Genomic DNA, 19,169 nt, shown 5'->3' on the forward strand with positions numbered 1-19,169 from the left:
GGCATGCCTGAAGAAAAATGGCCATTATTGTGTAATGGAGCTGCGTCATGCCAAGAAGCACATTATGTAGGCAATCCACATCCATCATGCTAATTATCTCAAGCAGCAACTAATGAGGCTTCAGTGTCCAGTCCAAGTTGAGCCTAAGGCCTTGCTGGATGATAAGGACACTGACATAACAACCATGGAGCCCACAACTGCCACTGATATCAAATTCTCCTTCAAGGCTGATGACTCCTTCATGGAAGTCACTGTATGTGACTCAGACCTGCCGCTTGTTGACATGCAGCCTGGTGTACCACTGCCTGCAGCACCCATGCCAGAGGACAGGGACCTTGACCTCAGGTTATCAGAGCTTGTGAAAGGCATAATAGGCCATTGGACTCTTGAGCTTGACAAAAAGTGTCCAGATTTATTTGCTGAGCTTCAAACAAGCCTCACTATGGGTGAAATACCATTCTCAACACAACTTTTCTGATCTTCCACCAATGAGGAGCATCAGCTCATCAATGAAGCTAAACCTGATTTTGGGGTTGAGCTCCCTGGTAAGTGCCTCATCATTCCTTCTATGGGGCTATGTATCTAACAATGCTACCAGATGAAATCCTTGACAAGGTGTCCATGAACTTCAAGAATGTCTCAGTAGATAATCCAACTCATCCATGGCTGTCAAAAGCAGTAAGTCTCTCATCCTGTCAGAAAACTAATGCTTACCTTTCATCAAGCATTTTATAACATTGCTTCTTTTCAGCTCTCCACACATCCCATTTTCTGACTCCCAGAAGAGAGCTGTGCTCAACTGGGCCAAAGAGCTTGGTGCTGCCAATGTCCCATCAATTGGTGTGATGAAGAAGTGCCATAATTACCTGGATGAGCTTGTTGGCAATCCAACTCAGAAGATGACATCACATGCTGGTGATGTATTCTATATCAATAACATCACAGAAGCAATCACAAAGGTACATCTAGCATGTCTTTTATGTCCATTCAACAGTGACATTACATTCAGGATTATGCAAATCCACTTACACATTTTGCAATGTGCAATTATCCCAAGGATGGTGGTGAGGGGATGTCACAGGTCTTTAATGGCCAGAAAATGTTATTCGATCTTCTGTCACCACCAGCAGCTTGAGTGGATAGAACTGTGTACTTCACAGATGAACTGTTACAAGATACTTCTGGAGATTACTTCATCCCAGAACATTTTTTCTATGCCTCTTCACCTGTAGACTTAGATGATGACAATGGCAAATCCCACAAGAATTAAGTCATGAAGCCCTTATATGCGCTTGGTCAGTGTTAAGGTCATACTCAAAAGGTAACTGGATCTGAAGGGCTTCAGCCTCAGCTTGTGCGCTGTGCCCCTTACCCAAGTATTGCCCCTTATTTCAGGAAGGCAAGACTAGCACATCTGGAAGGTCGGACAAGTAGCATAACAGATCTGGATGACTTCCAGATGAGGGATAAGTATCGTAAGGCTAATCTGGATGAGTCCAGACTAGAAACTAACAGTAATGGACTGTTGGGGATAGAGGTGGATATGGATAGACTATAGGAATCAATCCTAAGTCTCAGAGGGTGACAAGAGTAGAGGTACTCAAGTCCAGAGGACAGGAATGAGTAGAACTAAGATGATATTCAAACTGAGGTACTACAGAAAGTTACAGGAGGTTATATACTATAGGTATCTAACAGAATGATCAATCAGCAGAGTCTGAGGCTATGTATGAAGCATGTGGATAGTCTATTGGTAAGTAGAAATGGATCACAAATCATGAAATGGAAATGAAACATAGGTAGCAGATAAGGGAGCAGGATGGATATACAGATAACTGAAATACTGGAGTTAGGGGGTTACCGAAAAGAGATGAGTGCTGGTTGTGGATTTGGATGAGTTGTGGACTGGACTGGACGAGTGGACAGATTGAATGACAAGATGTTGGAGGGGGATAAGATGTGGATAGCATCAGAGATAAGATGTGGATCTGAGATGAGATAAGGGTCAGATCTGAGATCCAGATATGCAGATATGACAGTATCCCCCCTTTAGGGCCGATTCCTAGAGGCACAAGATCTGACGATCTGGACCGGACGATATGAGGGTGAGAATCAATGGAGAAGCTGATGGATGGAGTTTGTGAGTTCTGGTTTCCACAGATATATGGATGTCAAAGCATCCTAGGTCTTCCTTCCTTCCCTCACTTTACCCACTCATACTAGCTTCTGAATATCATGTCTGGCAACAAATCCAGTGGTCAGAAATCTGCTAGGGAGACCCTTGTGGAACTTCAGCGCCAGATGGCACTCGTGGAGGCTGCAGCTCAGAGAGAGGAAGAGGAAGAGGAGCAGAAATGTCAGGAAGCAGAGCAGATGCGTCAGGAAGCGGAATGGAAACATGAGGAGGAGAGGAAGCGGATTGAGCAGTCTGAGCTCTGGGTAGCACAGGAAGAGGAGAGGCGGAGGGCTGAGGTGGCCAGGAGGGTGAGTGATACTAACTTTGTCAGATCTGGAACTGAGGGATATGCTAGTCCCAGTCCGCTTCTATGTCCAGAGCTCAGGATGCTCCCTGCACTTGTTGTGTCAGTAAGAAGAAGACATGCTCCTGGGAGGATGCCAAGTCTAATGCACTGGTGAGATAATCCTTGCCTCGGATGTCCGGAACTGGGTGTACTGATATCTGGATAGATCAAGTCTTGTGACATCTGCAGGATTGATAGGGTCTCCTGTCCCAGAAGTGCGGTGTGACAGTCAAGTTTTCCTTGGGCTTAGATTTACTTACTTTACTTACCTTTACCTACCCTCACTTTCTTTAGCTTATGTTCGCATTTTTACTGCTTACTTAAGCATGTATCTCTTTCACTAGTGTCAGTACCAGCCTGAATGACAGTCCCTTTTGATGATAATTTCTGCTCTCTGAGCACTGAGCCAAGTCAGAATCCCATGGGCTGAACATACTGCTCTCCACTCAGCAGCTTGGCCAGCTGAAATATGATTCCCACAGCGGACAAGCCCAGGGAACCGAAGTGGAAGAGGCAGCATGCTGTGGTGACTCTGTCTCTGAAATCCAAGGGTAAGAGATGTCAGAGGAGCCTACCCCTGAGGAACCGGAAGTGGAGGAAGCTTCCAATCTGCGGACCGGAATAGAGACAGATGAGGGGAGTGTGGAGTATGATGACCAGGCCTGAGTTGCTGCTGCCAACAGTGTAGTAGTGGAACTGGCCCAGACCAATGGGCTCCTCCAGGAGAGTATTGGAGCTGCAGAAGGGAGTAGGTTGGTGATGGAGCGGATGAATACTAACATGGAGGACTTCATCCAGCAGCAGAGGGACTTCCAGTCCATCCTCCTGGATGGGATCCGGAACGGATTCTGGATTGCAGACACCTCTACTCCAGATGATGTTGACAAGGATGTTAAGGAGGAGGCTGGAGGATCCGGAGGGGACATGGAGACTGATGGGTGAGGAGCTCCAGATTTCCGCTTCTGCCCCTAATGTACTTGTATCTGATTTTGTACTCATTGTAACGCAATTGGACTGGGTTTGTCTGGATACAAAGAGTGAAATACTGAAACTAGGTCCAATGCATTTCCAAGTTCTGTGGCTAGTAACCAGGATGTCTCTTCGTCCATCCCTTCATATCTGGACCACTGGACGAGGTAGAGAAGCTGACATTGTCATCTCCAGTGGTCCAACTTAGAGTCTAGGATTTCAGATATCTCATATTCTGGTTCTCCATTGACTTCTATTGGAGGTGGGGGTGGTTAAATACGATTAGGGATGATGTTCGGAACTGCAGGTTCCAGTTGGGAGACATGGAAGACTGGATGTACCGAATGCATGGAATCCAGGAGTTGGATGGTAAAGGAATGTGATCCAGGATGGGATATAATGTCAAAAGGACCTAAGTTCTTTTCTGAGAGCTTCTTGGAAGGGTGAGTGGAACAGAAGTACCTTGCTTTGATGAAGACTTGATCTCCAACCTTGAAGTCTGGGGCTGGTATCCGCCTTGCATCCACAGGTCCTTGATAATGTTCTTGTGCATGGGTCATTTCTTCTCGGAGGAATTGGTGAAGCTCATTGAGGTCTATAGCATATTCCTGTGCACAGACGGAGGAAAGGTTGTGTTCCGGGTGGATAGATATGTTTGGATGGTATCCCTTGTTAGTGAAGAAGGGCGAGACTCCAGTGGTAGCACTTGGAGCATTGTTGTATGCAAATTCAGCCAAGGGGAGTAGTTCCAACCAGTTATCCTGCTGATAGTTACAGTAGATCTGGAGGTATTGTTCTAGGGTTTGGTTGGCACGCTCGGTTTGTCCATCCCCTTCCAGATGATATCTGGACGTGAAGTGGAGGATCATATCTAATGCTTTTCCTAAGGACCAGAAGAAGTGGGATATGAACTCTGTTCCCTGGTCCGAGGTTACATGGGATGGAACACTGTGCTTGGAGAACACATGGAGTAGGAACAAGCGAGTGAGGTCTGGAGAGGTGATAGTGTCATGGGTCGGAATGAATATTGCTTGCTTGGATAGATGATCTATGATGACGAGGATGGCTGTGAAGCCGGAGGAGTCCAGAAGTTGCTCAATGAAATCCATGGAGATGGAGTTCCAAGGCTTTTCCAGAACAGGAAGTTGCTTGAGCAATCCATATGGCTTATGTCTCGGAACCTTGGCTCAGGTGCAGGTGGTGCACGATTTAACATAGTCTTTGACATATGTGCATATTCCGGGCCAGGTATATTTGCGTTGGATGAGTTCTAGCATCTGGTTCTGGCCAAAGTGTCCAGACAGGAGATGGTCATGGGTGTTCTGGAGGACACAAAGTCGGAGGTCATTGGAATCCAGGACATATATACGATTGTTGCAACGGAGGAAACCACTATTGTCCGTGGTCCATCTGGGATCTGGAGGACCAGACATCTGAGCGGATGCGATAGGGTCATTAGGGAGAGCAGATAGGATATCATTTTGGAGTTGGTCAACATCCATGAGTACAGCTGCTCGGAGCACTGGATATGCTAGGGTTGATGCTTGTAGGGACGAAGCTAACTGTTCAGACGTGAACACCGGATGGAAGTTATGAGGGTTAACTTGAGCATAGTCCTTATCCCCCTCTTTGGGGTAGACATCCCAGCATCTAGTTGTCATATCCTGTATGCCAGACATAGATCCCATCATATTCCCACGCTTTCCGGACCTGTTTCCGGACCCCATATCCAACTCATTCCTGGATCCCCTATCCTGTCCACCCTATGCACATTCCATCCAGCAAGACATCCGGACTTTACCTCCTCTTGGATTCCAGACTACATCCACCACCTCACATATCTCAGTCCTGTTTCCGCCCTACCTTCTGGATCCCCAGATCTCCGGACCTCCGGATATTAACTGTTACTATCTCCGGACCTATTCCCGCCCTCTATCTGAGATCCTGCGCCTATCCCCATTTAGGCATCTCCACCTTTCCAGTTCTTGGTTATCTCTGTTTCCATCTTGCTGATTGATCCTTGTACTAGTTTCATCTCCGAGTTCATTTACTTATGTTCCATCTTACTTACCAATGTGTTTCCGCATGCTCATACATAGCCTTACTCCTTTGCTTACTGATCCTCTCAGATAGCCTTTAGTATATAACCCCTGTACAACTACAGTAGAGTCCTCAGTCTGAATATCATCTTAGTTCCTGTTCATCATCTTAGATCCTGTTCCACTTGCCAATCATCTTCCGGACTTCAGTCCATCTGAGTCTTGTCCTTTTCCATAAAGGCCTAGGGAAGGATTCCCTAAGCCAGAATTCCGGACCTTTGGATTTGTCCCCTATGTCTCTGTCCCAAGTCTAGGGATTGCTTCCCTAGGCTGGAGTCTTGCCTTTCCGGCACTTACCCTCTTTCCAGACTTAGGTCCACTTCCTGTCCCTCCAACTCTACCTTAGGGTAGTCTACCTCTGTTTGCTTCTGCATCAGACTTTGTCCAATGTAGCCCCTATTCCTTCCGGACCTCCGCACCTCCTGTACTCCATACTCCAGACCTCCGGACCTCCTATCCATCCATCCTGTTTTCCTGTAGAAGTATTACCTTGCAGTGGGAACTCTCCTGAGCATTTCCTGCATCCCTCCGGAACTCTCCCACGCTCCTCCGGACGTTTCCCGCGCTCCTCCGGAAGTCCTCCTGCACTCTCCACCAGAGTAGCCAGCCTCCGGAAGTCCTCCGGACTTCATCGGACCATCATCAGACTTCCTCTGAAATGAAGGGCACATACTCAGGTAAGGGGCACAGCGTATGAGCTGAGGCCAAGCCCTCTGAGTCAGTCTCTCTCTCCTTTGAGCATGGTTCTTAACACTAGTGAGGGAATCCGGTTTTGCTCCAAGTTTTCTGGGACAGAAACAGATGATGAGATTGAATTGGTGGAGGAACTCCAACCAATGTGCCTGACAGCAAGAGAGGAGTTTGGTGGTTGCGAAGTACTCAAGGTTCTTGTGGTCCGTGACAACATCAATAGGCTCGGATGAGCCTTCTAGGTAGTGTTGCCAGGTCCAGAAAGCTTTATATATGGCTAGGAGTTCCTTGTCATGGGTATCATAGTTGAGTTCCAGAGCAGACAGGGTTCTAGAATAGAATGCTACCAGACGAAGCTCTGAGTCCAGACATACAATTGACAGTATTCCAGCGATAGCATAGTCAGAAGCATCGGTTTCAACGACAATAGGAACATTCAGAATCCAGTGTGTAAGCACCAGAGCAGAAGTGAAGGCTTTCTTGAGTGCAGCAAATGATTTCTGGCAATCCTCCGAAAAATCCCAGTTAACATTCTTGTGTGTAAGCCGGGTGAGTGGAGTGATGATGTCTGAGTAGTTGAAGATGAAATGATGATAGAAATTTGTGAATCTGAGGAAGGATTGAACATCCTTGACCTTCCATGGCTCCGGCCAGTCAATGATAGCTTTGACTTTATTGGATGACATAGTAAGGCCTTTTGGAGACAGGAGGTAACCAAGGTATTCTACGGAATCGGAGTGGAACTTGCATTTCTCTGGTTTGGCATAGAGTCAATGCTTTCAGAGTCATTGAAGTACTTCTCGGATGTGTTGCTTATGGGATGCAAGGTCATGGGAATAGATGAGGATGTTGTCCAGATACACCACAATGCATATGTCAAGCATATCGGCGAAGATGCTATTGACAAAATGCTGGAAAGCTGCTGGAGCATTGGTGAGACCCTCGGGCATAACTAACCATTCATAGGAGCCATAGCATGTCTGGAAAGCTGTCTTCCACTCATCTCCAGAAGATATCTGGATGAGATGGTAAGCGGACCAGAGGTCGATCTTAGTGTAAACTTTGGCGCAGCTTGGAGAGTCTAAGAGGTCGGCAATGAGGGGCAACAGATAGCAGTCTTTTTTGGTGATCTTGTTCAGGCCACAGAAATCCACACAAAGACGCAGGGAGCCATCCTTCTTCTTGACAAACAGGACAGGAGCTCCGTGCAGAGAGGAGGAGGAACGGAGGAGTCCGGATGAGATATTTTCATCCAGGAACTTCTGGAGAGCTTCAAGCTCAACCGGAGAAAGGGAATATATGGTGCCTAGGGGTGGAGCAGTACCTTCCTCTAAGTCGATCTTTAGGTCATAAGGCCTATGAGGAGGAAGTTGGCCAGCTTTTCCCTTGTCAAAGACATCCGCATATTCATGATACTCCGGAGGGATCGCAGATAGATCTGGAGCATCAGATGAAGTGGATACAGAGCAGATCTTGGCACTGGAAGGACATAGGAAGATGCTGAACTGCTTGGAGCCTTCTAACTTGCAGGCCCAGCAAAAGGCAACTGTGTTGATTAGAGAAATGTTAGGCTTGGAGGTATCAGTGGAGGTATCTGGAGTAGTTGGAGGGGTAGTTTCCACTGGAGGTGGTGGAGGCGATATCAGAGGGGTCAATGGCATTCCATGAGATGAAGTCTGGAACTCAATGCTGTGTGAAACCCAGTCAATCAATGGATTGTGTCGGTTAAGCCAGCTATATCCAAGGACGATAAGACAGGATGAATCCAAAGGAGTTACGTAGAATATATCAGAGGTGACTACACTGGACGAGAAACGGATGGGCAGATCTATAGCTTTGGAAATGGTTGCATTACAAGTACCATCAAACAAATGGAGCAGAATTGGAGGAATTGCATAGGTAGGTAGATTATATTTATGGACAAAAGTCGGATTCTATGAAGCAATGGGAGGAACCACAATCTACAAGAGCTGGAAAGTCAGAAATATCGGAATACATAGGGATGGAAACATATGGACAGAGAGAGTTCGGATTGGACAAGGAAACAGTGTTGAGTCGTAGCTCTGCTGCACAGGTTGAGTCAACATGACCCTCATCCTGTGCGGAGTCAGGAGGGTTGTGGACTATTTTTTTGCCTCGTCCATGGCATCCAGTTTGGTTTCTGGATTGACTGTAGCTGCGCAACCTTTGGTAGCGTGCGAAGTCAACTTTGTGCAGTCCTGAGCAGTATGCCCAGGTCCACCACAGAACAGACAGAGCTTCCTGTCCAGCCTTCTCTGACGTTCTTTGGATGTAAGCTTTCCATCCTTACCCAACTTGTTGTTAAGGTCCGGAGCTTTAGAAGCAGAGGTAGTGGATGAAGTTGTCTTTCCAGATTTGTTGTTTCCAGAGGAAGTGCTTCCAGATCTGGACGCATTGGCATTGGTCCATTCGGAAGACTTGGCAGGGGGATTTGGTGCAGAGGATTTGGTTTTGCAGGAGATCTCTCCCTTGCATTCCCAATAGTGGGCATCAATGGTCTGTGCAAGGGTTTTGTATTCTGAGAGTGTGCCAGGTTTTCCCATGCGACTGATTTCATCCTTGATACGAGCAGGAAGTCCATTATAGAATTGTCGGTGTAGGGCTCCATCACCCCATCCGTGGACCTGAGAGGCAAGTCGTTGGAATTCTACAATGTACTTGTTGATGCGCTGTCTGTCGTGCATGTTGAGTTGTTTGAGCTGCATTTCCGCATCTCCAGAAGGGTCATGAGGTCCGAAATTGGTCTGGAGTTCAAGCATGAACTCAGAATAGTCATCCATCCAGTCTGGACAATTGGTATGTTCGTCAGAAAGGAGGTCAGGTTCGAACCACTCAAGGGCCATTCCTTTGAGGTAGGATTGGGTGAAATTGACTTTAGACCTTCCGGTATGGAAAGCATTGGGTTTGCTCTGGAAGTTGAGCTTGCACTGGACAAAGAATGCATGAAGTTTCCAGGGCTCAGTGCCATCAAAGACATCCGGCTCCTGGACCTTGACTTTAGGATCTTTGGGAAGAGTGGTGCGACAATTGTTTCGGGCAAGATTGTTGATAGCTCTGGATAGGAGTACCATAATGCAATCCTGTGAACCCAGGCCATCGTCTCTATCATCATCATCTTCATCATCTGGATCATCGTCCGGATTTCCACCATTACCATCCAGTGGATTTCTGCCAGGGGTATTGTGATCAATGTCATCGTCATCCAGATCTCTTTGGCCCAGAGGGGCTAGGGCTGGAGTCCATGTAGGGGTCTCCAGATGTTGACAACTCAGAAGCTCCAAGATGCTTCCAGCAGTAGCATGCTGACTAACACGATGCTGTGAGAAACTATTGAAGGTGTTGATGATAGGAGTAGAATCATGGCGGGCGGATACTAATCTGGCTGCTCAGAGAGTGTTTGCAGTTTTGGTTGGAGCCATAGGAAGTGTAAGTATACTTGGTAAGGTGTGAGTTCGAATATACTGTTAAGGTCGTACTCAAAAGGTAACTGGATCTGAAGGGCTTCAGCCTCAGCTTGTGCACTGTGCCCCTTACCCAAGTATTGCCCCTTATTTCAGGAAGGCAAGACTAGCACATCTGGAAGGTCGGACAAGTAGCATAACAGATCTGGATGACTTCCAGATGAGGGATAAGTATCGTAAGGCTAATCTGGATGAGTCCAGACTAGAAACTAACAGTAATGGACTGTTGGGGATAGAGGTGGATATGGATAGACTATAGGAATCAATCCTAAGTCTCAGAGGGTGACAAGAGTAGAGGTACTCAAGTCCAGAGGACAGGAATGAGTAGAACTAAGATGATATTCAAACTGAGGTACTACAGAAAGTTACAGGAGGTTATATACTATAGGTATCTAACAGAATGATCAATCAGCAGAGTCTGAGGCTATGTATGAAGCATGTGGATAGTCTATTGGTAAGTAGAAATGGATCACAAATCATGAAATGGAAATGAAACATAGGTAGCAGATAAGGGAGCAGGATGGATATACAGATAACTGAAATACTGGAGTTAGGGGGTTACCGAAAAGAGATGAGTGCTGGTTGTGGATTTGGATGAGTTGTGGACCGGACTGGATGAGTGGACAGATTGAATGACAAGATGTTGGAGGGGGATAAGATGTGGATAGCATTGGAGATAAGATGTGGATCTAAGATGAGATAAGGGTCAGATCTGAGATCCGGATATGCAGATATGACAGTCAGGTGGTCAAATGAACAGAGGTACATCATCATTGTGCACCTACTATGATGTATATGTTCTAATTGCACTACTAGGCTGGATTTATCATTAATGAGGAACAAGAGATCATACCCACATCTGCTTTCATGTGGTCCTTTGAAGACATTGCTGCAACTCAGGGTGAACTTGATTGTGGCCTTACTGGTATGTTTTACATTTACTTGTCTCGGTAACTGCAAGATTAACATGAGATAAACAGCCTCATCAACTAAATATGCAATACTTTCACCAAATCCACTGCATGCAAAGGCAAATGGTCGCATGGTATATATAGTCCCCCTCATCATCTTCATGGACAACATTTCCAGCAACATATCAAAACAATGGAACAAACACCACACAATCTACATGTCAATCATGAACCTCCTACATGAAATGCTGGAGAAAGAGTTCTTTGTGCGCTTCATTATATCCTCACCACATGCCACTCCCATGGAACTTATGTGGGCAATGAAACAGTCCATTTGGTTCATTATTTTATTCACTTGCTCAGATTGAAGCTCTAACTAGATTTACAGTAATGCAGCTACATCTGGGGTCACTGCATGGGATTGCAAAGACAATGAAGAAGTGTTATTGATCCCATGTGGGCTTTCCACTGCTGGTGACAACCCAATGCAAGCAGAAGAATGTAGTCATGCAGGATTGAACTGCAACTACTTCTGCCAGATGTGTGACATCAGTGGAACAAAGGAGTACAAAGCTTCTAAGGATGGCTATAGCAGCCTGTTTGCAGTAAGAACATAGTTTAATTGTATTTCAACTACTGATGATGTGATTCAGTCAGGCAATCTTCAAACACCAGAAGGCACTGTTGCAAACATCTGGGAACAGTTTGAGATGGTGCTGAAGCCTGGCACTACTGAGAAAATCAAGAATTTGGTATCGACAACAGGCATTCATGATCAGCCTCAAATTCCATCACAAACACTCTTGTAGAACTTGGAAAGAAGCTTCGAAAACGTACAGTCAGCATTCAAGCAAAGTCCAAAGCTGAAGTCACAGCTGCACTGGAGAGAGAATTTGAAGAGCTTCTACAAGGTGACAAGCTTGAAGACACCCTCAACCCATTATTGGGAATGAACAGTCAGTTTTTTTCTGAGTCATTGGTGTCTTGTTCATGTTTTTGCTAGGGCTCAACATGCACATGGATATGCCAATGGAAATACTGCACACTGTGCTACTTGGCATTGTGAAGTATTTTTGGGGACAAACCATATTTTTACTCAACAAAGCGAAGCTTATGGACATTTTTCAAACCTGTCTCCAGTCCATTGACACAGATAGACTGAATGCTCCGTACTTGAATGCAGGATACATCTGCCATTACAAGGGTAGTCTGATTGGAAAGCACTTCAAGAGCCTGTCACAGGTGATGCCATTCATAATCTACAACCTTGTCCCTTCAACAGTCCTCAATGCCTGGACAATAATGGGTGAACTCATTGTATTCATCTGGCACATGAAGATTCTGAATACCAAAGCCTATCTTGTAGGTTAATTCACATGTATTTGAAGTTGTAGTTCTTATCCTCTGTGTCATCTAGGCAAACCTATCTCAGACAATTGAAGACTTTCTTAATGTCACAGCACAGTGTTCCCCCAGCATCATCATCAGCAAACCAAAATTCCACTTTTTGATCCACCTCCCAGCATACATCCATCAGTTTGGACCTGCGATTATATTTTCAACCGAATGCTATGAATCATTCAATCACATTTTCCATTTGAGATGTATATACAGCAACTGTCAAGCTCTGAGCCATGACAGCTGCAGGATATTTACTTATCATGATATTGTCAAACATATCACTACAGGTGAATTTTGGTATGACTCCAAGACCTCAAAATGAGTTCAAGGAAGTCAAGAGGTTCTTGGATATATATACAATCACCCAGAACAAGTGCAATTGCTTGGATTGTCGCACCTTGTTTGTAGTCCTCCTGTACCTGGTAAATCAAGTGTATCACACCTTGCTTTATCTTTGCTAATGATTTACATAGGTTCCAGAAAGGCTGAATCTACTATTGGCACCAATGGAAAAACAACCAGAAAGGATGCAGTGGCCTGAAAGAACACTCATTGTGTGAAGATCTTGAAGACTGCAAAGCCTAGCACTAGTGATTTTCATGGAAAATCACTTGTAGCAAGCGAGGGCAATGTTGCACATTTAAACAGTCATGTTGGCTTCCATCAAGCGACAAATGGGCAGGTGAATGATTTCTGATCATGTTCACAACTGTTAGTTCACAAGATATCACTAAATGGCAATTGGACGAATTCTGGAGATTCTGATGTCATCCAATGATCATGACAATGTGTCACACATTGTGCTGCAGCTTTTTGCATTTGCTGATACACTACATCCTTCCATTCATCTCCCATGTCTCAACCTTTTGGATGACAAGGTGGTCATAACAGCAGCAGTGGGTCATTCTACAAACACACAAGCTATACTGACTACTGTCACACAGGATATCAAATGTGTGATCAATCTCCAGCACAATTGTATTGATTCACAGTGCACAGACACCCTCCAGATGGCCATGCATCAAGAATGGATCAAAACTTTGTGAATGATACCTACCATCCACCATAAGTCCACTCCAAATTATTTTCTCAATGCCTACTCCATTCATAACTACAGTTATATCTGTCTTATCATTCCGGAGACACTTTGTGAAACACTGCTAAGAGTTACTAACATTGCAGAAGTTTGGGCAACTGCTGTATAGCACATGAAGGAGAAGAAGGCTTCGAAGAAAGCTGGTGACACATTGCAAGAAGCTGAAAGAACAGAAAATGATATCCAGGGCCCCTTGATGCCAGCACCCACATTTGATAAACCTCCTGCCAGACCAAAGACTGCTGCAAAGTCAAAAGCAAAGGCAGGCACTGGCTCCAGCACACAAGGAAGGAAGGCTGTGGTGTTGTCTTGTGCTGGCCAAGCTGTTGCTGGATCCTCTGGACTTGAGGCACCATCTGCTCAGCAAAATCCCCTGGTACAATCCACTTCTTTGGTCCAACACACTCAGGGCCAATTTATGCTGCCAACAAATGCATTCCCTCCACTGCAATCCTTCTGCCCCTCTATACCCCATTTGCACCATCCACTACAATCGCACTTTCCTCTGGTGCAGCCATACCTTTCTGCACCTCAATCATACCCTCAAATGCACTACCCTCATCTACTACCACCAGCTCCATATATTCACTCAAGTTATCACCAAAGTACAGACATGCACCCTGCCAATGCATGGTTGGTTCCCATAGCCTCAGGCTTGAACTTTCATATGATGCCACCTCACGAACTGCAGTTCCAAAGTCTCCCAAACCCCTACTTTCAGCTACCTGGCTATGGTTAGAGATGACAAGGACCAAAGAATAAGGATAAGTTATTGTCTTGAAAGTCAAGCTCCCCCATCTTATTGCTTATGCACTTCACCACATGAAACTCCATTCTTCCATAATCTATACCACTTTTCTAGCAGCAAAGCTCCCCCATTTTATTGCTTATGCTCTTCACTGCACAAAACACCAATCTTCCATACTCATATTCTAACTCATGGGCAAAGTGTGCTGTTGAGAAAAGTACTACTTGTATACTCAATTCATGCTCTCCTTTGTTTCCAAGTGCTCTGTGCTTTCGTTGTGCTTGGCTCCCTGGATTTTGACCCTCCCTTGTGTGCCCTCAAAGTTACAAAGTTACATTATGATTAACTTCAACCAAATTTTCAGGGTGCTTTGATGTTCATTCACCATCACCTATGCAGCACCAGGCAGAATCCACTGCATTTTCCTTGTCAATGATCTCTTGCTATCCTGTGTGTCCTCGCAGTTCCAAACCTCTGGCTGGTACACAGAACAGAGGTTTGGGGAGTGGTAGTAGTTCTCTGCTAACACCAGACATTAATTTGTTGAGGTCTCGAGGAAGGAGTGCCTCAATGTCAGGCAGGCTTTGAGTTGATCAAACTAGACCTTCTTCTGCATGCAGCTCTGCAGCAGTGGGAGATATTGGTCAAGCACAATCGCCACTCAGCACCTTCAAAACATCTGCTTCACAAGGCCAGACTGGCATTGGACATGGTGGCAGCATTCAACGCTCTCCTGAATTGTCTGATGACTCACTCAAGGAGCCTATTAGTGCTGGTGTACATCACCAAAGGACATACTCTGATGCTGGCCTGGGTGATCCAACTGTGCTGACACCCTCACGTGCAAAACAACTCAAAACATATGTGAAGAAAGTGGCTGAGGAGAATGATGTTCCAGAACAGGGTCTATTTGACTTCATTGATGTGAGTTGCTTGATGTGCATACTCTTTTTTGATTTTAATTTTTTGGACCAGTGGAATATATTATATGCTTATTGATCTTAAAGTATGCATGATGAAAATGGACTTGACTCAAAAGGCTGCTATGCTTGCTAATGTCAAAGAGTTGTTAAACTCAAAGGACTTCAAGGTATTTTAAATTTCTACACTACAAGTTGCCAGGCTAATTTAATGTTATGCAGTCTGGCCTCCAAAATTGTCTGACTGCATGTCTCCTGTCACCCAACCTGACTGCATATAAGATGGATGTGCTCCCAAACATCTCAGTAACCTCCTTTGATATCAACTATCTCATGAGACTGACACTGTGACAGACCTTTATTAAGGACAACAGCAGCATCTTCAAGGTTCCTTCATCACTATTCAAGGATGTGGAGCTCAGTGCAATATTCGCAACAATCATTAGTGATCTTCTTTCATCAATCCAAGGTGGCATGAAGTCCAAGGTATGTGCCTTAGTACTTTGTGCTAGAAAATTCTCAAATTATCACTCAGTTGCTCTCATCTATCCAAAAATGCCTGAGCATAATGGACACATCAAAATCGCTTGCTCATGGCTGTATAGAGGTTGACACTGCTCATTGGAATAGGGTCGCTTTTTTGGTATGTTTTCATTATATCAGATATTATAGGATGATCACATTCAACATTAGTGGCACTGCTTGCATGTCTTCATGATTGGTATCAGTGACCACAGGGCTCTTTTGCTCAAGGCTCTCTACTCAGACTCACTCATACCATCTCTCCACTTGGCTGCAGCATTGAGCACAAGTTGTATGGTGATGAGGTGGATCATGATGGTATACCACTGGATAGCACATCAGTGACCAATGAACATGGGGAAACCCAAGGTACATGTGCTACAGGTGACAATGGTGATTCCACTGGGACTGACAACTTGGATGAGCACTTGGGTGGGAATGGAGATGCAGACCAGGACTATGAGCTTGAAGATAACAAAGGCATTGATGCCACCATGTTAAACAGCCAGCCACTTCACCCAGACAACTCTGGCTTTGGGGACAATGGCAGGCCTATTATTTTCAGCATGGGGAAATTTTGGGACTTTGTCAATATTTCACTCAAAAACATTCACAAAATTGCCAAGGAGGAGGCTGCTGCTGATCAGAGTGGAAATACAGGATATGAAACTGCATTTCAGCAGTAGGTGTTTTATTATCATACCTTGCAAACAGTTACTCATTATTACCAAGAATCCAGGTGGAATATTTCCAGCAGGACCTTGCTGAATTTCCTGGCAACATGGTTATTCCTAAGAGTCTGTTCAGCCATGAAATTTAGGCCAACTTAACTTGAGAAATTTGCTTCTAGATTTGCTTTGTCATGATTTGTAAGGACGGGTAGATGTCATGCTCAGCACTGCACTTATCATTGATAAGGATATCATACTCATAGCTGTCAACAACATGAATACTGACAACCCTGCCCACGAAATCAACACCATCGACCCACCTCACCCAGCCAGTGAACCAGCCAATGAAGAGATGACTACCATCAAAGATTTTGATGAAAGTACCACAGTTGGCAGCAGTATAGATGAGATAGAGAAGTGGATCTTCAAGGCATTACTTAGCGCCTCTCAAGCAGCCACAGTAGTTTCATCAGGTGCCTCAAAGGCCATTTCACTTCATATGCAGTCATACTATGACAAGGAACCTTACCATACATCTATTCTCACAGGCTTAGGATGGGTCAATGAGCTACTTACAGGACACCTGGATTGTATACACTGTGAACTTGGTGTGTGTCATCACATATTTTATGTACTTTTATCTCTACTTCATGATTCCAGGTGCTATGATTCAAAGTTTGTGACACTCGAGGAGCAGCTTGCTATTTTTCTGTATGCTATTGTAACAGGGCTATCTACTCATCACCTTGGCAAATGGTTTCAGCACTCCAATGAAACAATATCAAAGTATGCTAATTCCAGTCTTGAGTCTTTGAAATGCTGAATTTTTCAAGGTATTTCAAATGCATACTCAATACATTCATGTCCCCCCCCATCTATCAATCATATGTTTGGCTACCTCATGCAAATGATCCAGTCCCTCTCAAGATACTCCAAAACTCCAAATACTATCCCTACTTCACTGACACCATTTGTGCCATCAATGGGACTCACATCCCTTGTCACCCCAATGGCAAAGAGCATGATGCTGCATGCAATTGCAAGGGCATGTTAACTCAGAACTGCCTTGCCACTTGTACATTCAACATGTTGTTTCTCTATGTCTTGAGCAGTTGGGAGGGATCAGCAGCTGATACTCATGTGTACTACCATGCTCAGATCAAGGACTTCAATATTCCCACCATAAAATACTATCTTGCCAACATGGGATTTGGAGCCTGTGACAAGTTACTTGTACCATATCACAATGTGTGCTATCACCTAGCTGAATGGGGCAGGGGCCATCTCAAGTAAGTTTCATCTCAATTGCCTCATTTTCATACTGACATCAAATTGTAGGCCTTGTAATCATAGGGAACTATTCAATCTACATCATGCCATGCTCAAGAACCACTTCCAAATTCTTTCCCTCCCCCCTTTCTATCCCATGAGCATCCAAGCTCATATCCCCCCTGCAGTGTGCCTAGTGCACAATGTCATCCAGGTCCATGACCCAGATGACATGATGGATTATCGCTGAGTCAAAAACAACAACAATGATAGATATGCAGGGCCTGAGCATCACACTGGCACATGAGCTGAGGGTCCTCCCTCTGACAAGGCTCATACTCATGCCCACAACCATTGCAATGCTATCACACACCAAATATGGGCAGACTACAACAGGGTTCGACAGGAAAGAGGCGAGTCTGTTGTTGTAGATGACCTGGAGTAGTACTATTCATTTACCTTTGAATGTAATGATCACATGAACATTGCATATTGCAAATGAGCTGAATTTGATTCTATGAAAGCAGCACAAAAACAAAGATTGCAAGGAGTGGACAAACTAAGTACTATACTTCATTAAAAAAAGTTTGCAGACATTGTCCCTCTTGATTGTGAGATAGGAATCAACAATAGAAACATCAGCGCAAAAGTGCTCAATGATTGCGACCACCTCATGGTCCTCTAGACCCTCCTCCTCCTGCACCTGAAGGATAGCTTTCTGCTTGCATAGAGGGATGGGATCCACGGAGTGCAAGATACTGTGTGCTGTGCACTCTTCCAAGGCAGTTGTGGCACAATCAAAGGACATTGTGAGACCCTTTGAGAGACCCTGTATCTCAGAGCCCACTTGCTGGACAGCCTCAGGCATGCTGATGCACACAGATTTGATGGACCAACCTGATGCCGATGGACTGATGATGGACTTGGAGGAATTGGGGGGGCAAATGAGTGCTCACAAGTTGTCGTCATTGTCATGGTCATCTTTGCACTTCTCCTTCCACTTGCCCACCGAAATTAGCATGGTGGAAGATGCCCCGGTGTTGAGGGAACAAAGGTAGGTTGGCTGGCAGGATCAAAGAAGGAGGGGGCCAGCATCATCAAGGTGTTGCTGTCCTTGTCAGAGGTTTTGCCAGCACCACTCTTGAGACTCTCCAGCACTTGGGACTGCTCCTGCACATTAACTTCTTGGAAGCTGAATGCATGGCTAGTCGCACTTGCACCCGCCTCTGAGTTGGGGCCATGTTGAAGCAGGGGGTGATATACATGACTGCCATGTGCCTTTGATGGTAGGATGGTGTTCATCTTCTCATATGGTAACCACCCCTTGTTTTTGAAGCTCTTTGCAAGGGGGATTTCCCAGATGATGAAAAAGTTAGTGGGACTAGTAAAAACAGTAGATAGAACTTACTCTAACGAGATCTGCCCAAACAGACTCAGACTCAGGCATGATGTTTGCACCAAGCTCATGGCTCCATGAAATTCTGGAAAAGTTCACAACCCAGTTGACAACTGAATAGGTGGCGCGCATCTTGAATTGTTTTAGTAAGATAGGAGGACAGAGGGAGTGCCAAAAAAAATACCCTAGACCATTTCTGTTGACACGCCTCAGCTGTTTTCACCGCACTGATTGTGGTGGTGTGCACTACATTGGCAGCAGCCTGCATCCAAAACATCTTGTCAAAATTGAGTCCATCACCCCCTTTTGCTTTATGGGTGGTGACATAGTTGAGGAGACATAACTCATCAGTGCTTGACCAGTTACATCTTTCACCTTCCTGGCCTGCTGATTCACCCTGCTTCTTCTCATCTGTTGCTTTTTTTTTGCCATGGATGTATATGAAGGCAGGGAGAGGACACCACTGAATTTTG

General features: G+C 45.1%; 3 protein-coding genes across 3 annotated transcripts; all 3 read left to right on the forward strand.

The window, feature by feature from the left end:
- Positions 1-728: 728 nt before the first annotated feature.
- Positions 729-962, forward strand: BJ212DRAFT_1208937 (uncharacterized protein; the record flags this gene model as incomplete). The annotated part of the gene is made up of 1 exon (XM_041329189.1): positions 729-962. A coding segment is annotated over one exon (234 nt), but the record flags the coding sequence as incomplete, so codon positions are not given.
- Positions 963-10,804: 9,842 nt separating this feature from the next.
- Positions 10,805-12,044, forward strand: BJ212DRAFT_1446011 (uncharacterized protein; the record flags this gene model as incomplete). The annotated part of the gene is made up of 5 exons (XM_041338178.1): positions 10,805-11,010; positions 11,062-11,278; positions 11,327-11,425; positions 11,494-11,629; positions 11,677-12,044. The coding sequence occupies 5 exons, from the start codon at positions 10,805-10,807 to the stop codon at positions 12,042-12,044; spliced, it is 1,026 nt and encodes a 341-aa protein (XP_041195124.1).
- Positions 12,045-12,156: 112 nt separating this feature from the next.
- Positions 12,157-12,396, forward strand: BJ212DRAFT_1267732 (uncharacterized protein; the record flags this gene model as incomplete). Its single annotated transcript, XM_041330676.1, has 1 exon — positions 12,157-12,396. A coding segment is annotated over one exon (240 nt), but the record flags the coding sequence as incomplete, so codon positions are not given.
- Between the last annotated feature and the right edge of the window lie 6,773 nt (positions 12,397-19,169).

Source organism: Suillus subaureus (assembly GCF_016647635.1).
Source record: "Suillus subaureus strain MN1 chromosome Unknown BJ212scaffold_9, whole genome shotgun sequence".
In the NCBI taxonomy this organism is placed as follows: Eukaryota; Fungi; Basidiomycota; class Agaricomycetes; order Boletales; family Suillaceae; genus Suillus; species Suillus subaureus.